The sequence below is a fragment of the Hevea brasiliensis genome, chromosome 9, assembly GCF_030052815.1.
Source record: "Hevea brasiliensis isolate MT/VB/25A 57/8 chromosome 9, ASM3005281v1, whole genome shotgun sequence".
NCBI lineage: Eukaryota > Viridiplantae > Streptophyta > Magnoliopsida > Malpighiales > Euphorbiaceae > Hevea > Hevea brasiliensis.
Window position 1 is genome coordinate 84,185,992 of NC_079501.1, and position 17,342 is coordinate 84,203,333.

General features: G+C 33.1%; 1 protein-coding gene across 1 annotated transcript; it reads right to left on the bottom strand.

Annotated features, from left to right (window-relative positions):
* Positions 1-9,138: 9,138 nt before the first annotated feature.
* On the bottom strand, positions 9,139-10,978 carry LOC110643105 (UDP-glycosyltransferase 74E1). The gene is made up of 2 exons (XM_021795354.2): positions 10,265-10,978; positions 9,139-9,953 (listed from the first exon to the last, which is right to left on the bottom strand). The coding sequence occupies exons 1-2, from the start codon at positions 10,910-10,912 to the stop codon at positions 9,216-9,218; spliced, it is 1,386 nt and encodes a 461-aa protein (XP_021651046.2). The 5' UTR covers positions 10,913-10,978; the 3' UTR covers positions 9,139-9,215.
* Positions 10,979-17,342: the final 6,364 nt, after the last annotated feature.

A 17,342-nucleotide genomic window follows, 5' to 3' on the forward strand; every position in this document is an offset into this window, starting at 1 on the left:
AACTATCATTTTATTATTATTGCATTGATTATTTTCCGATCTCTAATGTGTTTATTCGATCTGGTTCCTAACTAAACAGCCCCTATCCGATCCGCACTTCCAAACATCCGTCTTAATTCACTGATCTCTAACTAGCCGATCTCTCCTTATGGAATTTCTGGAATATTCGTGAGACGTGTCAGAAAAAGGCTGGCGAATCCCGCTAACCGATGCACCGCTTGGAACACTGTGAGCATTAAATGCCCAAACGGGTATAAATAGGGGATGGGTTAGCCAGTTGCTCCCTTATGTCATTTTCAGTATCCCAAGAGCGATTCCAAAATTCTCTTGATTTTTCAAGTTCTTCCGACACCGATCAAGCTCCGGTAAGGGTTTTGATCTTTCTTTTAGTTTAAATTTTCTCTTTTCTTTGAAAATGAGCGGCGCCGAGGGTTAGAAAGTGGCAAGCCCCCCTTCCGTTCAGATCTCGTGGTCATCAAAAGAAGTAGAGGTGTTTGGACCAAGCGGGCGACCTGAACCTCCTAGGACCTCCGTTTCAGCCCGTGGTCAAGCGGCACCTTCGAGGCAAACACATTCTTCAGGGAGAGAAAATCTCCCCATGGACGAGCTGCCATCAATTCTTCAAGAAACCGACCTGCAGTCGTTCAGCCAAGAGTATAACATTCAGCCCGATTCATACGAACTCATTAAGTGTCACGGCGATCTTTGAGCCGATCACTTCTTCAAAGAGAATGATATGATCATGGTGTATGAAGAGCAATTAAAAGCCGGGCTGCGGTTCCCTCTTGATGACTTCTTCAGGGAAGTTCTAAAATTTCACCAAGTGTGCATAGCCCAAGTTCACCCGAACTCGTGGCAGATCCTAGTAGCCTTCAGAGGCCTTTACCGAGCTAAGGGACTCAGTCCTACAGCTAAGGTGTTCGCCGAACTGCATAGGCTAACTCATCGAAAGGACGACCAGGCGAAGCCACATTGTGGGCTTTTTACCGATCTGCCCTCCTCCATGAAGAATTGGAAGAATCGCTTCTTTATTCTGAGGAGCAAAATTCCGAACGGCTTTGAGGGTTTCCCACGCAGCTCGCTGCATTAGGGTCCGTTAATTCCGAAGCGCATCACCCTGAATAGGGAAGAGGGCATAATTGTGATGGAATTGAAAGATCAGGCGGCCCGACAGAAGTTCTCTTGTTTAGATGCAGTGATAGCCGAACTACATCATTGGACAATGGAGTTGATTACTAGCGAAGAACGCGGGCTTCAGCTCTCTGACCTCGGCCTCAGTACTTTATATATCTCTGATCTTTGGGCCTTAGCGATCTCATTGACCTTTTCTTTGTGCAGGTATGATGAGCGGCGAGGCTTCGAAGGAGAGCTGGAAGCGGAAAAGAGAGGTCTCCCGGAAAGTGCGGGAGATGAAGCGGGCCGAGTTGCTTCAGACGCCTAGGCATGATCCTGAGAAAATGCAAGGAGGCTCGTCTCAACCCTCGGGACAGCCGATCCCCGACATAGAAGTGGTCCAGTCTCCTCCTCGTCAAGAAGAGCTGCCACCACCCCCTCCAGTTGCTTCGAGTGCGGAAGGGGGTCCTTCCCAACCTACCTTGAGGACCCTTTCCCGCAGCGCTCAAGTACTGATCCACTCCCTGGAGAAGAACCGAACTATTTGGGAAAATCCGGGTTTGGCTAAGGTTTTGGGGGCCTCTATCTGCCTTTGGAAGGATCGGGATAGGCTATCCCCGAACAACCTCGATGATATCTTGACCCAGATTATGAGCCTGAGCGTGGAGAGTTTGGTGAACCAACACATTATCCGAGAAAAGGCTCACCGCTTGAGGCAAGAGGTCGAGAAGGTGGGTCAGGAAGCCGCTTCCCTCTGGTCTCAACTTTCATCTACCCAAAACTACATATCTGAAATTGAGGGGCGAATGAAATTCTATGAGGATAAGCTGGCCGAACAAGCTCATGTTCTTGAAGAGGTTCGGGCGCTCCGAGCCGCTGATGTCGCTCGCCTCACTGAGGAACTCAAAGCAAAAGAGGAAGAGGCGGTGACAAGGGAGGCCGACGCCTAAGTGAACGCCCATGGGGATCTCTTAGCCGAGCTTAGGAAGCGCTATCCCGAAGAGGACTTTTTTGGATGGTGGACCTGGCTCCCCAAGACGAAGGGGATAGCGAGGAGGAGGCTGAAGGTGATAGAGGGGATGAACAAAATGTAGAATAGGCTGGGGGCGATCCTCCAGCCGAATGACTTGTATATATATGAAATGAAGTTCCTTTTTGTTTTGTTCAATGCTTGGATGAGATCGGAAAGTATCTAAGTTGCATAAGCATTTGATTGTCTGAACATATTAGCACAACAGCTAAAAGTGATTATTAATCTAAGTGTAAGAGGTTGAAAAACATTGTAAGCAAGAGATCGGCAAACGCCAAATGGGACTTGATTAAACTTGATTTGAACACTTAAGATCAGAATCATCCTTAAACCGATTTGGAACCTTAACTTTATCAGACGATTATCCCCAAACTTTTAAAAGGGAGATCGGCAATAAGACTGGTGGCATGAAGGCCTAATGTTGATTCAATTTCGTTTAACAAGAGAGATCGAAAATGTAATTGACTGGTCAGGAGACTAGACAATTGGTTTGAGAGGTCAGTGAGGCTTTAAATGATATGGGGACTTAGTATTGATTCCATTCCTTTTGAGGTGAGATCGGAAATGAGATTGGCTGGCAAAGGGAGAGTCAGTGCTGGGGATCGGTTTCAAAGTTTATTGATTCCAGGGATCGGCCAAAATATGGTGTCGACAGTCGTCATACTGTCCGACACTCGGTGCCTACCAGGTGTGTAATATCAGGCATAAAGCCATAGGAATAATCACATCAGACACCTAGTGCCTGCCCGTGATTATTCAAGTCATCATCAATAAGGGATAACCATATCGGACACCCAGTGTCTACCCATGGTATCCTGTCATGGAAGCTGTGTGTAGTACTACTAATCTCATCCCTTCTTAGCATGCTAATCTATCCAACCCTTACACTACTGTCTAGGTATCCTTGGGCTTATTTATTATCAATAGCATTTCCATACTCACATTGTTTCATCATTCGTCATCATTCTTTTAGCATGGCATTATCATTTCAATCATAGTGGGAACTTAAGTCCCAATCACATATTCACATGTCACATATATTCATCAATCAATTGGCATTAAGTACAATTTACATTTCAAGCCATTTTATGGATATTTCATAAGTTTCAGATTTGGTACTTAAATTTCTCTAACTGATTTGGCCAAGATACAATAATAATTTGGCCATACTTTCTTCATAAAATTTATAGGTTTATGTCTTATGTTTATTTTGGCTTTGGAATCATTCAATTTGCATATGTGTAACTTAATTTATAGCCATTTTACTAAAACTGGTCCAGTGGCCAATTTCATTTTAAGGGCATTCCAGAACAAGGTAGATTTCTAAAACTATTTTGTTAAGCCATTTTGGGTAGGTTAAAATCTTAATTTGATTTTATGTTCTCCATATGAATTGTTCCCCTATGTGTCAAGGTTACACAAGTTCAAGAATCACTCAATTTTCGATTTTGTAGAGTGAGTTATGACTAAATTTCAAATCTTGGTTCACAAATATAGTATCCTGTTATTTCTAGGTTTCTAGGTTTTTGAGTCAATTTTTCACTCAATATTTAAGTGTCTTACACCCAGAATTTGGATAAAGTCTCTGAAATAACGTTGTAGGCCCATGTCTTAGGCTTCCAGATCATTTTGAATCATCTCAATTGGATTTATACAATGAACGTTATGCCCTGATTACTACCCAGGGGTCACAGGACATTTTTCTGGAATCGTAGGGAATTCCAATTTCAACCATATAGAGTTGGTCTAGGAATTTGACCTATTTACAATTAGAATTAGGCAATTTGTTCTTCATGAAAATTGTTCTATTATGAGTCAGCTTTCCAAAAAAACAAAAATTGCCTCATTTGGAGTTTCCTAGTGCAAGTTATACTCATTTTGGTGTGCACTATTCATGTAGTAATTTTCCAAGATTCTAGATTTTCATTTCTGGATTCAACTCAGAATTCAAGTGACTTCCAGTTAGTTTTAGGTCAAGTGTTCTTCATGAAAAATTTAGTATTTTGTCTTATCTTTAATTTGGCTTTAGTTTCACATCATTTGAAGTTGTCTAGCTCAAGTTATAAGCATTTGAACTCACTAGACTCAGGCTGTCTAGGAGCAGTCCGAATTTAACACTTCATATTCACTCAATTGTTTTGGCATTCCTTCAACATCTCATAACAATTGCACACCAAATGGTCTTAATTTAGGCATAAACACATCAAATAGGGCATAAGAATTGAAAACCCTAATTTGTACAAACCCTAACTCAATTTGTAGAAATATTCAAAATTCATGAAAATCTTAGCACTAACCTTAATCAGAAGCTTCAATCAACTCCTAATCAACCTTTAAACCAACTAAAACTTGGTCTTCCACTTCAATTCACCCTTGACCGAAAACCCTAATTCAATTTCACCCATGATACAAATCAATTTCATGGAAATTTTCATAATTAAACTCCAATATCATCAATTCCGTAACTAATCAAGCTCAAAGCATAGCTTACCTTAATTGGGTAGAATTTCACTTCACCAAATCCTCCAAATTTCTTGAATTTTTGATGTGCTTTCTTCCAATCAAGGTTCAATTTAAGGGTTTCTATTGATTCCCTAAAGAAATTGTGGAAGAAACTAGGTGATTAGAGCTTGAAGTAAGCTTTAATTGTGGAAAATGGTGAGTGAGGGAGAGAGAGAATGAGGGTGACAAGAATTGAGGAAGGAAGAAGGCAAAAAATCTAATGTGTTTTCCTTATTTTTAAGTTATTTATGTTATTTTAATATTAAATAAGTTATTTGTCTTATTAGGTAATAATTTTTCAAATACTTTTATTTATAATTATAATTATAATTTAGTCTTCCATCACATATTTTTCATTATATATATATATATTATACTCCTTTTCAATTAATTAAAGTCCACTTCAATTCGTTAATTTCACTTAATTCATGTGACATTTCAGTCAAAAGTCAGCTTTTCGGGTGAAATAACCAAAATGCCTTTCATCGGGTTATAGTCCATCTTTACCGATTAAGTTTTTGGCATTGGTTTCCTTTCAAGTCTTGAACTTATTTATTTCAATTAATCCCTCATTTGAGTCCTAAATAAAAGTCTCACAGGATCCCTCATGAATTTAGGGTAGTAACTGAACTTACAGTTACTTCCCGATTCGGTCACCCATCGCTGTGGACTTAGGCTCATTTAATCTATTTAAAATTCACTTCTTTTTTTTTTTCTTTGACTTTACTTGATCTTTACTTAATTTATTTATGACTCTTCACTCTAGTTTAAGTGTGAATTCAGACATTCTAACTGTCCAAACAGACTTTAATCACCAAAACAGTAGAACGTATAAAACTGCCTACAGTGAGGATGTTACATTTTGTAACTAAAACTTGGCAATTGCAGCAGCCACCACTACCTCCTCTTCATTAGAAATTAGTCATGGATCTTCTAAATGATCAAAATGATCATCGGCCTATATGGTACAATAGCATTAGCTTTTAAGAGTTCTGAAGTCTTCCTTTTGAGGAACTCTTACTGGTCCTTGATAATGTCTTTGTTAAAACCTTTTTGGCCATTAGCCTACTTCAAAATTTGAATTGGGCCAAAATCTATGTCATAGTATATGGCTTCTATATTGCTGCTGGAGATTGTAAATGGTCTGTGATCTACTCATACTATCTCCACATTATCTCCATTCTAGAATAACACCATTTGATGTAAGGAAGAGGGAAGACAAAGATTAGATGGATCCAATCTCTTATTGGCAACAAATGATAGTTTGCCTTAGAGTTCACCATAAAGAAAGTGGCAAGGCTAGTTTTGTTGCCGATTGTGACCTCCATTAGGATGACTTTAATTACCTTGGTTGTCTCTCCTATGTGTGTGCACCAGGTCTTCTTCTAGCTTACCTAGTGCCCAAAACATTGTTAATGGCATCACATTTACTGTAAAACCATTGTCCACTAGTATCCTCGAAACTAGCTTACCATTAATATGAGCCTTGATGTACAATGGCCTCAGAAGTTTGGCCAACTGTGCATCTGACTTCTTTAGAATAACTCTATTTGGATTGCCTCCTCTCATATTTTGAACTGTAACTAAGCTCATACACCCATCTTACTTATCTTTAACTGTCCCTCCAACTAACTCTACCTGTTCGTCTTCTGCTCCTCGAGTCTCTGAACTATTCCTCTTAGGTATTTGAAATGATGGTAGCATAATTGAAGCAACTGCACAACCAAATGGTCCTAGGATCTCATCAACCATGAAACAATCTTGTCCTTACGTCTCTTGATCTATTGAACATCAGATGACTCATCATCATCACCTGATCTTTTTGGCTAGATTGATTCAAGTGGTACGTCAACTGAGGGTGGTTTCGAGTGTTTGGCATAGAAGATAAACTTGCCCGACAACTAAACCAAGCAAATCTCACTCTTGAGTTCCCCAAATTGTATTTTTACAGATCTCAATTTTTATGCTTTGTATAAAAATTAATAATTTTATATATTTAATATTAATTATTCTATTATATAAATGTATATTAACATGTTTAATAAATATTGTTTTATTTTTTTAATTAATTCTCCATGTCCTTTTTATGACCTTTTTATCCATATGAAATTATATTAACTTAAAATAGTATGTTCTAAATTTATAAAGAAGAAAAAAATGAAATTAACAATGATTATGTGAAATGTAAAAGATAATAAAATAATGATTAATTTTAATTTTCTTTTGAGAATGAATGGTGAAGTTTTAAATTAATTTCAGATTAATTATAATATATAATAATTCATATGCATAAAGGAAAGAAATTAAATGAGTTAAGAATAGTTGAGGAATTTCCTATTAAAATGGATGGAAATTAATTTATTAAATAAGAAAGGAAATTAGCTAAGTATTAGTAGAGTAATTTCTTATTAAAATAAATGAAAATTAATTTATTAATAAATAATGGGAAATGAATTAGATAATAGTTAAGTAATTTTCTACGAATGTTAGTGGAGATGTTTCATTAATTGCTACAATTTTGACAAATTCATTTCTTTTTATAGCATACCATGTCACAATAATTTTAAATCGGATCTGTTATATTTAGGGCCAACATAGAAAGTATTTAACATAAAACATAGTTATATTTTTTTAATATCATAAAATATTGAGTAGCAACTAGCGCACACATTAAAACAACAACAAAATCAACATAATATATAAATACCTTAAACAAAATTGCATCAACAAATTTGTTGAGAGTGTTTTCTACATTTGTCCTTAAAGAGGAAGACAGAAAAAGGAAAGTAAGTTAAGGGCACAATGAGTAAAACCTAATTAGGGAAGAAAACATATATTTAAATAAAATGCATATTCACTGAATAAATCCAAAAGTTTGCATACCTTTATAATTTTGGGCAAATAAACTAAACCTTTCAAAATCAATAAAATTTTATCCAACACCCAAATTAGAATTTCATAAATTAGAATATAGTCTTTGAGGTTTGGCGAAACCTTACAACTTAATCCCTTAATTTAAAGTTTAAATTTAAATAGTATAATAAATATATTATTCTTCTCAAAATTAATTCTTTTTCCCGTCAAGAAATTTCCAGAATTGTTTTGAATTTTTTTAAATTTTCGTGTATGTTTTTTGGATTTTAATTAAAGAAAATTTGATTTTTTGAAATGAAATAAAAAAAAATTCTTACTCTGAAAAAACAAAGATTCGGCCAAGTTGGGCCCTAGAGTTTCGAACTTCACGTTTCCAATAGCTATAGGTTCATCTGGGAATGGGCTAGTGGACGAAGGCGGGTCCTGGCTCGATCCCATATTGTGATGGCTAGATTGAGGCAGGGAACCTCGCGACTTACTATTTCTTTCTCCTAGAAAATATAGAGTTAAAGGCATTTTGACCATTTTTATTATAATTAATGGTCAATTGGACGAGAGACTAGTTGTGGATTTTGTCAAATCTCAAGAACTAATTGCTTAGTTTTATAAATAAAGGGAGTAAATTGTAATTTACTTATTAGGATTTGGGATAAAATTTGTGTTGGATAAAATCTATGTAACTTTGAAAGGATTGATTTAATTGTCTAAAATTAAAAGGTTTGGATAAAATGAGCAATAAATGTAAATATTTTTAATTTTTTTTTTACCAACCAATTGGCCTAAATAAAATAATTCACAATTGTAGTGGTTCTCCTCTCCCATATTATATGGTGTCATATCCAATGTATTCGGCTCTCTATGAAGCTCCTTAGGATTTTGTTTTATCATCAATTATCATTTTGGATGCACATATAATCGTCTTACCCAAGCATCCTATAACATTAAACATATGGAGCTCATATTGCATGCTTGCATTTCTTTTCCTTTCCTTTTAATTAGGAACCAATGGGTTGTCTATGAACTAATAACACATCATAAGTAAATATGCAACACCTTTCTGATTAAGCATTATTTACTAGTATAAAAATAATTATGCAATTATAATAATAAAAATAAATCATATCCATGTCATGATGCATGAACCTTCGTAGAATAAAACAAAATGTTTAAATATTCATTTAAAAATAATTTAAATCGTTTCCACTCAAATACTGGTTGACCCATTTACTGCAAATGGTCTAGTTGGGACTGTTGACACGGTCGATTGAACTAACCTATACAAATATATTGATATTTTGTTTGACACTGACCATTTATATTACTGTAATTATAGAAACAAAATAATATTTCTGTAATTCTATCAGAAATCTGACAGAGTTTCCTTTACAATTAGACCTATTCTCCTTGCAAAACAACCCAATAACAATGGCCCCAAACTCACAACAATATCATAGCACCCATTCGCAGCCTACAAAATCCTAATCTAAGTCCACTTATTCAGTCTCTAGTTTAAGTCTTTAACTCTTTTACAATTATTTTAATTATGTTCCTAGTTTTGAAAATTACAAAAATATGTTTGGATGTCAAACTTAAGTGTGTTTAATAAAATAACAGTAAAATAACCAAAATTAAATTTCCTTTATTTTTGTCAATATCTGAGATATTGCAATATATGTATATATATAAGGGAGAACTATTAGGAAGAACTAGTGGAATTACATATTAGTTTTGCTACAAATTCTTGAATGTTCTTATCAGAACTTCCATCTTCATCTACTGCTTCTTTGGCTTGTTTCTCCCATTTCTCACTATTCTTTCTGATCTCAATTGCTGTCTCTTCTTCCATGACTTCTCGTATACGTAGCTCTATTTCTGTTCCCGTGACAATTCCTTCTTCATCTACCTTAACCCTAACCCCTACCCTCCACACATCAGCAACAAATTTTGCATTAGTTGTTTGATCTGCCCATTGTGGCATTGCCACCATTGGGACTCCCATGCTCAAGGCCTCCAGTGTAGAGTTCCACCCACAATGAGTCATAAAGCAACCCACTGACTTGTGAGCTAGGACTTCTAGCTGTGGACACCAAGTCACCACTAGACCCTTCTCTGATGTCTCATCCAAAAATCTGCTTGGAAATTTTTCTTTCTCTGTTTCTCTGACTACCCACAGGAAATAATGGCAGCTCATTTTCAGGCCACATGCTATTTCTTCCATCTGCCTTTCTCCCAAGATAGACAAGCTTCCAAAGGACACATATACTACTGAGCAAGGTTCCCTAGAGTCCAGCCACTTCATGCAACTTTCTACATCAGGCTTGAAGAGGCTGAGGCCATAATCCTTGTCATCCTTCACTCTCTTGTCCGTGTACATTGATGGGATTGTTGGTCCTACTGGTTTGATTGCGCATTGTCTTGCCATCAAGTTCAGAACCTAATGAAGATTAGCAAGTGTTTTTTAGCAGTATATAATGAGAGATGTATAAAATACTTTGCAAATGTGGCTTAACTTTAATATGATTTATGTCTGGATATAGCGAAAATAGCTACACGTGGCATTTCCAATAAATTTCTTGCTGCAATCATACACAAGAGGTAAACATAATTGAAAGAAAACTAAAACAAGGATTAAAACATGGCGACAAATTCAAATATTGAAATAGTAATCAGAATTATTGTTGAACTAATTAATGATCAAGATTTTAATTTACTATTACCGAACGATTCACATGGTTAAAGAGGTACCTCATCTTCCAAGCTGTTGAAAGTGTTAAAAAAAACCCAATCGGCTTCTCCAATATTGGAAAACTGACTAGCACTTAGTTTTAATGAGAGCGGGTAGTTTTCCAAGTCGAAAAGGAAAGTGGGTAGGTCATGGATTTCAAGTGGTGGCATCCCTTCTACTGCTACAGCTGTCTTCTCAACAGGAACCTTTAGCTTTCCTTGATGAACTTCATAATATAAGTTACTAACAGCAAGAGATTGCGTGAAGAGAGTAGCTCCAAGGAGCCCCAGCTCCGTGGCTATATCTATAGCCCAAGGCATCAACGAGTCATAGACAAGGCAACTTATTGGGTAGCCAGACTCACCATGTTTAGCAACGACTTCTGGTAATCTGCGCTTCACTGTAGCATACAAGTTATTTATATACACAGTATCTTCTTGATCAGTAATTTCAGCAAAAAGAGTATCATCGAAAATTATCTGGACATTAACAGAGCCATGTTCTGCAGCTTTTGTCCACTCTTTGTCTGTGAAGGAGAGTAGTGTGACTTTGAGTCCTTTGGAGGCTAGGCGTTTGGAGAATTGGAGCATGGGGTTTATGTGGCCTTGGAAGGGCAGAGGAAGCGTTAGGACATGAGTTTCAGCTGCAACTCTCTGTTCACTCCCCATTAGTTCCTTCAGGATTCTCTCCCTCTCTTGAGCACATATATAAATTAATGCACATATGTTTAACAATATATATATTCTTATAAATAACCTACCTTTTATTTGTGTTTGAAAATCTTTTCTATTATATCCCCAAATCATATTTTTATGATTATCTTAAAAATAAAAATTAATGCATTTCCTCTATCACTCTACCTAGAATAAGAAATAAACAATATATTTAGATAATTATATAGGATAAATTTTGACAATTATCATGAACTTATCTAGTTGTAACACTATATTCCCTCAACTTAAATATATAATATAAAATCCCATTAATTTTTAATTTTTATACAGTAAAATCCCTCTAACCTCCAATTATCGATTTTTCAGTTAGATTCTAACTTGGACAGTTCCAGTATACAATTTAGTCGGTATTTCTCTTTTCTCTCTCAAGTCATGTGTAAATTGAATCTTTTTTTTTTTCTGTAGACAGAATAATTTTTTATCGTAGAGAGAATACTTTTACACTTTACATAAAAGAAGAGAGAAAAATATTGACTACGTGCCATGCAAAAGCTGTTCACTTCAGCTTCTAATTAAAAAATCAGTAATTAGAAGTCAGAGGGATTTTACTGTGTAAAATTTGAAAGTTTAAAGGGTTTCATATTACATTTTATAGTTGAAAGAGTATAGTGTTATAACTATATAAATTCAGAGACAATTATTGAAATTTATCCTAATTATATAATAAAAATTACAGAAACAACATCTCTAAGAAGTAGAGACAAGACTATGTCTATAGTTATATAAAATTATGCAAAATTCTTATCTAGAATCGATCTATATATTTAATAGGTGAGTCTCATCGTATATTTAATATCTTAAATTTATAGTGAACCCAATCTAAATAAGGAAAATCCTATATATAGTATGTTCGTCGATGATTACAGCTTTGCCTCTTATAGTTATCTAGAAGAAGAACAACAAGAAATAACTATGCAGAAGTAGAAAAGTATATGATTCGGCTGAAAAGAGAAATTTCTACGCAGTACAAAACAAAAACGACTACAAGCACAATTATGGCCACATAAATTGAATTGTCGTTTTGTGCTTGTACAGATCCACATGTTTCCGAGTTATGATATCTATGTCTTATAGTTTTGTCTTTTACAAATAAACGACAATTAATTCATTGACAAAGGGGCAGCCGATCGGTAATGTCATGACAATGGAAATCTTTGACATCATTGCCTATGTAATGAAGATAGAGATATTAATGAGAAATAACAATTGGAAAATTACAAAGAGCGGTAAGAATTTTATTATAAATATGAATTATGATAGAATCGATGATCGAAAATTATCCATTATATATACAAGAATGATATGAAACAATTTTTCATTATATAGAAATAAATTTATTTTGAGTTATAAATTAATTTTAATCATTTATTAAGTTCCATATAAAAAGAAATTTTAATTTAATTTGAATATATCTATGAATTGCGACTATTTTGAAATGAAATGTTAATTTTACTATAAAAATGATTCATATTAAATTAATTTTTTAACTAAAATTTAAGTTAAGCATGTAAATTCAAATGATTCAGTTTCGGATCGCTGGAATTCTTGTTATTTGAAATCATATTTCATGTTTTGTGAAAATTAAAATAGTCATGCGTCACTTTAACTAGAGCAATTTAGATAAGACTAATGGGTTGAACCAAAATTTACCATATTTAATTAAATTTGTAAATTACTGAAATATCAATTAAGTCTCGTTATTATCACTAAGAAAAAAAAATTTGTACTATTAAAATAATTAAAAAATATTAATTTATTTTTAATTAGAGCATCGAAGCTTCTATTTGGTATTCCAGTTGAAGATGCTGGCATGGTAAAAAAAAGTGAATAATTATTTAAAAAATTATGTATTTATAATCACTACAAGAAATTAAAAAAATAGTTAAAAAATTATCGGCTAAATATGTTTATATTTCTTTGATAAATTAAAATTATTGATCAAACGTTTTTTTCATAAATTCAAGAATATGTAATTTTTATTAACAAAAAAATGTTTTTATACGTCCGTAAACGATGTGAGAATTTCATATTTTTTGTGATTTCCTAAAAATTAACGTCAAAATTAATATTTGTTAGTAATTACCAATGAAATAGGTCTTTAATTCTTTTAAATATATATATATTTTTTTTTATTTCCAACTTGTAACTAGTATCCTTAACGAGAAAAGGGGGGAAAAATCTTAATTTGAGGATGGAGCAAATTTTCAATATTTTGATATACTATTTTAAAGGATTTTGTATTCATATGAAAAAAGAATTATTATATCTTTTTGCACATAAAAAATATTTGTATATAATGGTTGGGAAATGGTGTAATAACTAGTTAACCTTTTCCAAACCAAGATGCCATTAGCAAAATTAGTTATTTAGAGTACTCTGTAAATCTTAATGGTTATTAACTTATAATCTGTTGGTAATATAATTAAGTGATTTTGCTCCAATTTTGTTGACCCATATTTTGTTCAAATTCTGAGGTTATATATTTAAATGTTATTTTTGATATATAAATATCTTAATTTAGATATGTAAATTTTTAATTGATCTATCTTTAATGGTTTTAAAAAGATAAATTTAAGATTCACGATTTTGGCTTTTGAAATTTAGGGTAAGGACTTTGGCGTTTAATTAAACCTATTTGGTTAAATTTTATAATAAATTTTATTTTATTTGTGAATGAATTCCTCTATTTGATATATTTTCTATTAAATATGAAATTTATTTCAAATAAAATGAATTTTATGTTTAATATGAGTGAAGAATTCAACTCAAAATGCTATTGTTTTTAACAAATATTCCTATATATCTATTATTGCATACAATTTTTGTATGGTTTGTCTGTCTATGCTAGTATTTGTATTTGTATGCACCTGTGTTTGAATTTTTGTTTGGCTGTCTACACATGTATGTGTTTGTCTATATATATATATATATATATATATATATATATATATATATATATATATATATATATCTATGTGTTTGTGTTTATGCATTTGATTTTGTGTCTGTCTACATCTATATACGTATGTGTCTATCTATATTTGTGTCTGTATTTATATTTGTATTTGTGTGTCTATGACGCGGTGCACAAATCTATATTAGACTCGAAGACTTATATTTTTCTATTTTCACAAGGATTCCAAATTCTAATGGGATTCTTTATTTTACTAAATAAGTTTTATTTATATTTGCTAGTTTATTTAGGACTATAAAATATTACTTTTATTTAATTTAGATCTTTAAATATATTTTCTATTTAGATTAGGATTTACAACTCTATAAATACCCATTGTATATTCATCATGTAAAAGTTTTTCAGATATATTCAATGAACTTTTCTTCTTATTAAAGTTGGTTTGCTTTATTTTCTCCTTAGATTCTAAATTGAATCTTATTTATTTTAAGATCTTGGATTATATATTATTTATTTTCAAGGGTTTGATCATGTGTCGATCCGTTTTTGCGCTACATACTACATCAGGTAGTATTAGAGCTAGGATTTCACTCTCATTACGATAGCCAATACTGGTGGTAGCAGTGATAATCAACCTTGTGATAATGATAAGGGGTTACCTGTTATTTGGAGAGTGATCGAAGAACAGCGAAACAATATGGAATAGTTTAGAACAAATTTGACATGCCAATTTTAGGAGCTTTAAGAGCAATGGCATACCATGTTAACTATTGGTGAAAATAGGAATAAAGTTCCTATTCAAGGCGGTAGAGCTAACCCTGATAGAGCTAAACGTGATCCTATTCTTTTCAACCCTAGAAGAAGAGCTATGATGGAGGATGATACAAGCGACAATGAGGAGATGAACTTCGGGTATGTTACACACCAAGGACAAGAAATAGGTGGCCAGAATTTCCAACAACACCATAGGAGGGATGATGAGTTCAAATTGAATATGGATATCCCTACCTTTAGTGGAGATTTTGACATTGAAGGTTTTCTTGATTGGTTGACTGAGGTGGACCCTTTCTTCAAGTATGCTGAAATTCCAAAGGAACGAAAGGTAAAATTGGTAGCTTATAGATTAAAGAGAGGAGTTTCCATATGGTGGAATCATTTGAAAGATACAAGGAGGTGAGAAGGGTGCAATCCATTTACTATTTGGAGGAGGATGCAATAATTATTAAGGGGTAGATTTTTACCTCCAAATTATGAACAATATTTGTTTGAAGCTTACCAAAATTGCTTATAGGAAAATATGAGTGTTAATGAATATACCATTGAATTCTTGAGGTTGGTAGTAAGAAATTACTTGTTTGAAAGTGATAATCAACAAACACGTGATATTTGAGGGCATTAAAACCTTCAATTTGTGATAAAATTGGAATTTAAATGGTAATGAGTGTGCAAAAGGTAAGAAACTTAGCCATGAAAGCTAAGATGAGTCTACAAGAGAAAACTCGCCAAATTTATTATCCCACATATGATAGAGATGCCCACCAAGCTAGAACTGAAAAGGAGAAAGTCTCTCAAGATGTTTCTTTGAGTGGTAATGTGGAGATAGCTAAGAATCCTACAAGTGTCAATCATAAAGTTGGCAGTTCTAACCCTCCAAAGACCAATAATCCTCATGCTAAGACCACTTCAGTCAAATGCTATAAATGTAATGAGATAGGGCATAGGTCTAATGAATGTCCAAAGTGGAAATCTGTCAACATCATTGAAAAACATGATGATGATGATGATGGTAAAATCTATTGTAGACCTAACAGAGAGGATGAAGAGGAAGATTGTAAATAAGATGAATTGACATGCTTGATGAAGAGGTCAATGTTCATACAAAGATTGAAGACAAATCATTAAAAGATTTTATAGAATAAAGGGATCATCTTAAATTTGAATTTGACACTTTTGTAATGCCTTTTGCTATGATTAATGATGAAGAGTTTGAAGAGACTGTTATCGATAGAAAAGGACATTAAGCCAACGAGATTTCAATGAAGATTGAAATTTTTTCTAATAATTTTCCTAGTATTTTTGTTGATTTTATTTGCCCAAATGAGTTTAAGCATGCCAAGGAAGATGCAAAATTGCTCAAATCAATTTTGTTCAAATCAATCTTATTGATACCATTCAAGAAGACGATATGGTGTGATCTTTCAATAGAGATTTTGATTCATTAACACTTTAAAATTCAAGGCCAAATTTATCTCAAGTGGAAGAGAATGGTGTAGGAGATAGTTATTCCATTATTGATCAGTCCAAAAATTAATTCGATGTCAAATTTTCTCGAAAGTGTGGGTGAATGATGCAGTGTGCAAACCCATACCAAACTCAAAGACTTGTATTTTCCTATTTTCATGAGAATTCTTAATTCTAATGGGATTCTTTATTTTACTAGATAAGTTTTATTTATATTTTCTGATTTATTTAGGATTGTAAAATATTACTTATATTTAATTTAGGTTTTTAAATATATTTTTTATTTAGAATAGGACTCTTTAATTCATTCTTACCTACATTAGGATTTAGAACTCTATAAATATCTATTGTATTTTCATTATGTAAAAGTTTTTCAGATATATTCAATGAACTTTTCTTCTTAATAAAGACGTTTTGCTTTATTTTCTCCTTAGATTGTGGATTGAATCTTATTTATTTTAAGATCTTGGATTAGATCTTATTTATTTTAAGGGTTTGATCGTGTGTCGATCCTTTTTCGCATTACAAGCTGTATCAGTCTATTTTTCTACATTGATTTATATTTATGTCTATATTTGTGTTCGCGTCTATTTATCATCTGTACATGTCTATGTCTATCTATTTATGTGTTTGTATTTATGTCTGTGTCTATTTATCTGTTCGTGTCTATATATTTTTGTATTTGTATTTGCGTTTGTGTCTATCTATCTATGTCTGTAAATGTTTGTGCCTATATTTGTGTATATGTTTATCTGCCTACATTTATATATGTCTATATATCTACGTTTGTGTCTGTATTTGTGTTTGTGTCTACCTATGTATGTCTGTATTGTGTTTATCTGTGTTTTGTTCGTGTCTATGTCTATGCGTGCTTGTGTTTGTGCTTATATCTATATGTCTCCATGTTTGTGTTAATATTTTTTTGTGCATGTGCCTGTATCTGTGGCTGTATCTTTGTTTATTTGTATGTATGTATGTATGTATCTATCATATAGACAAAATGAAAGAACATAAATGAGAAAAGAAAAGAAAATAGAATGATATATAAGAAGAAAGTGTAATTTTGTCACTTAAAATATATATAATTTTAATTTTGGAATTCATTTGCAAATTTTATCAAATTTGATGGAATTTGGTTTAGTTATAATAAATTTCATGAAATTTGTTATTAAAAATTTCAAATAAATTTTCATTTAGACCAAAAATTCA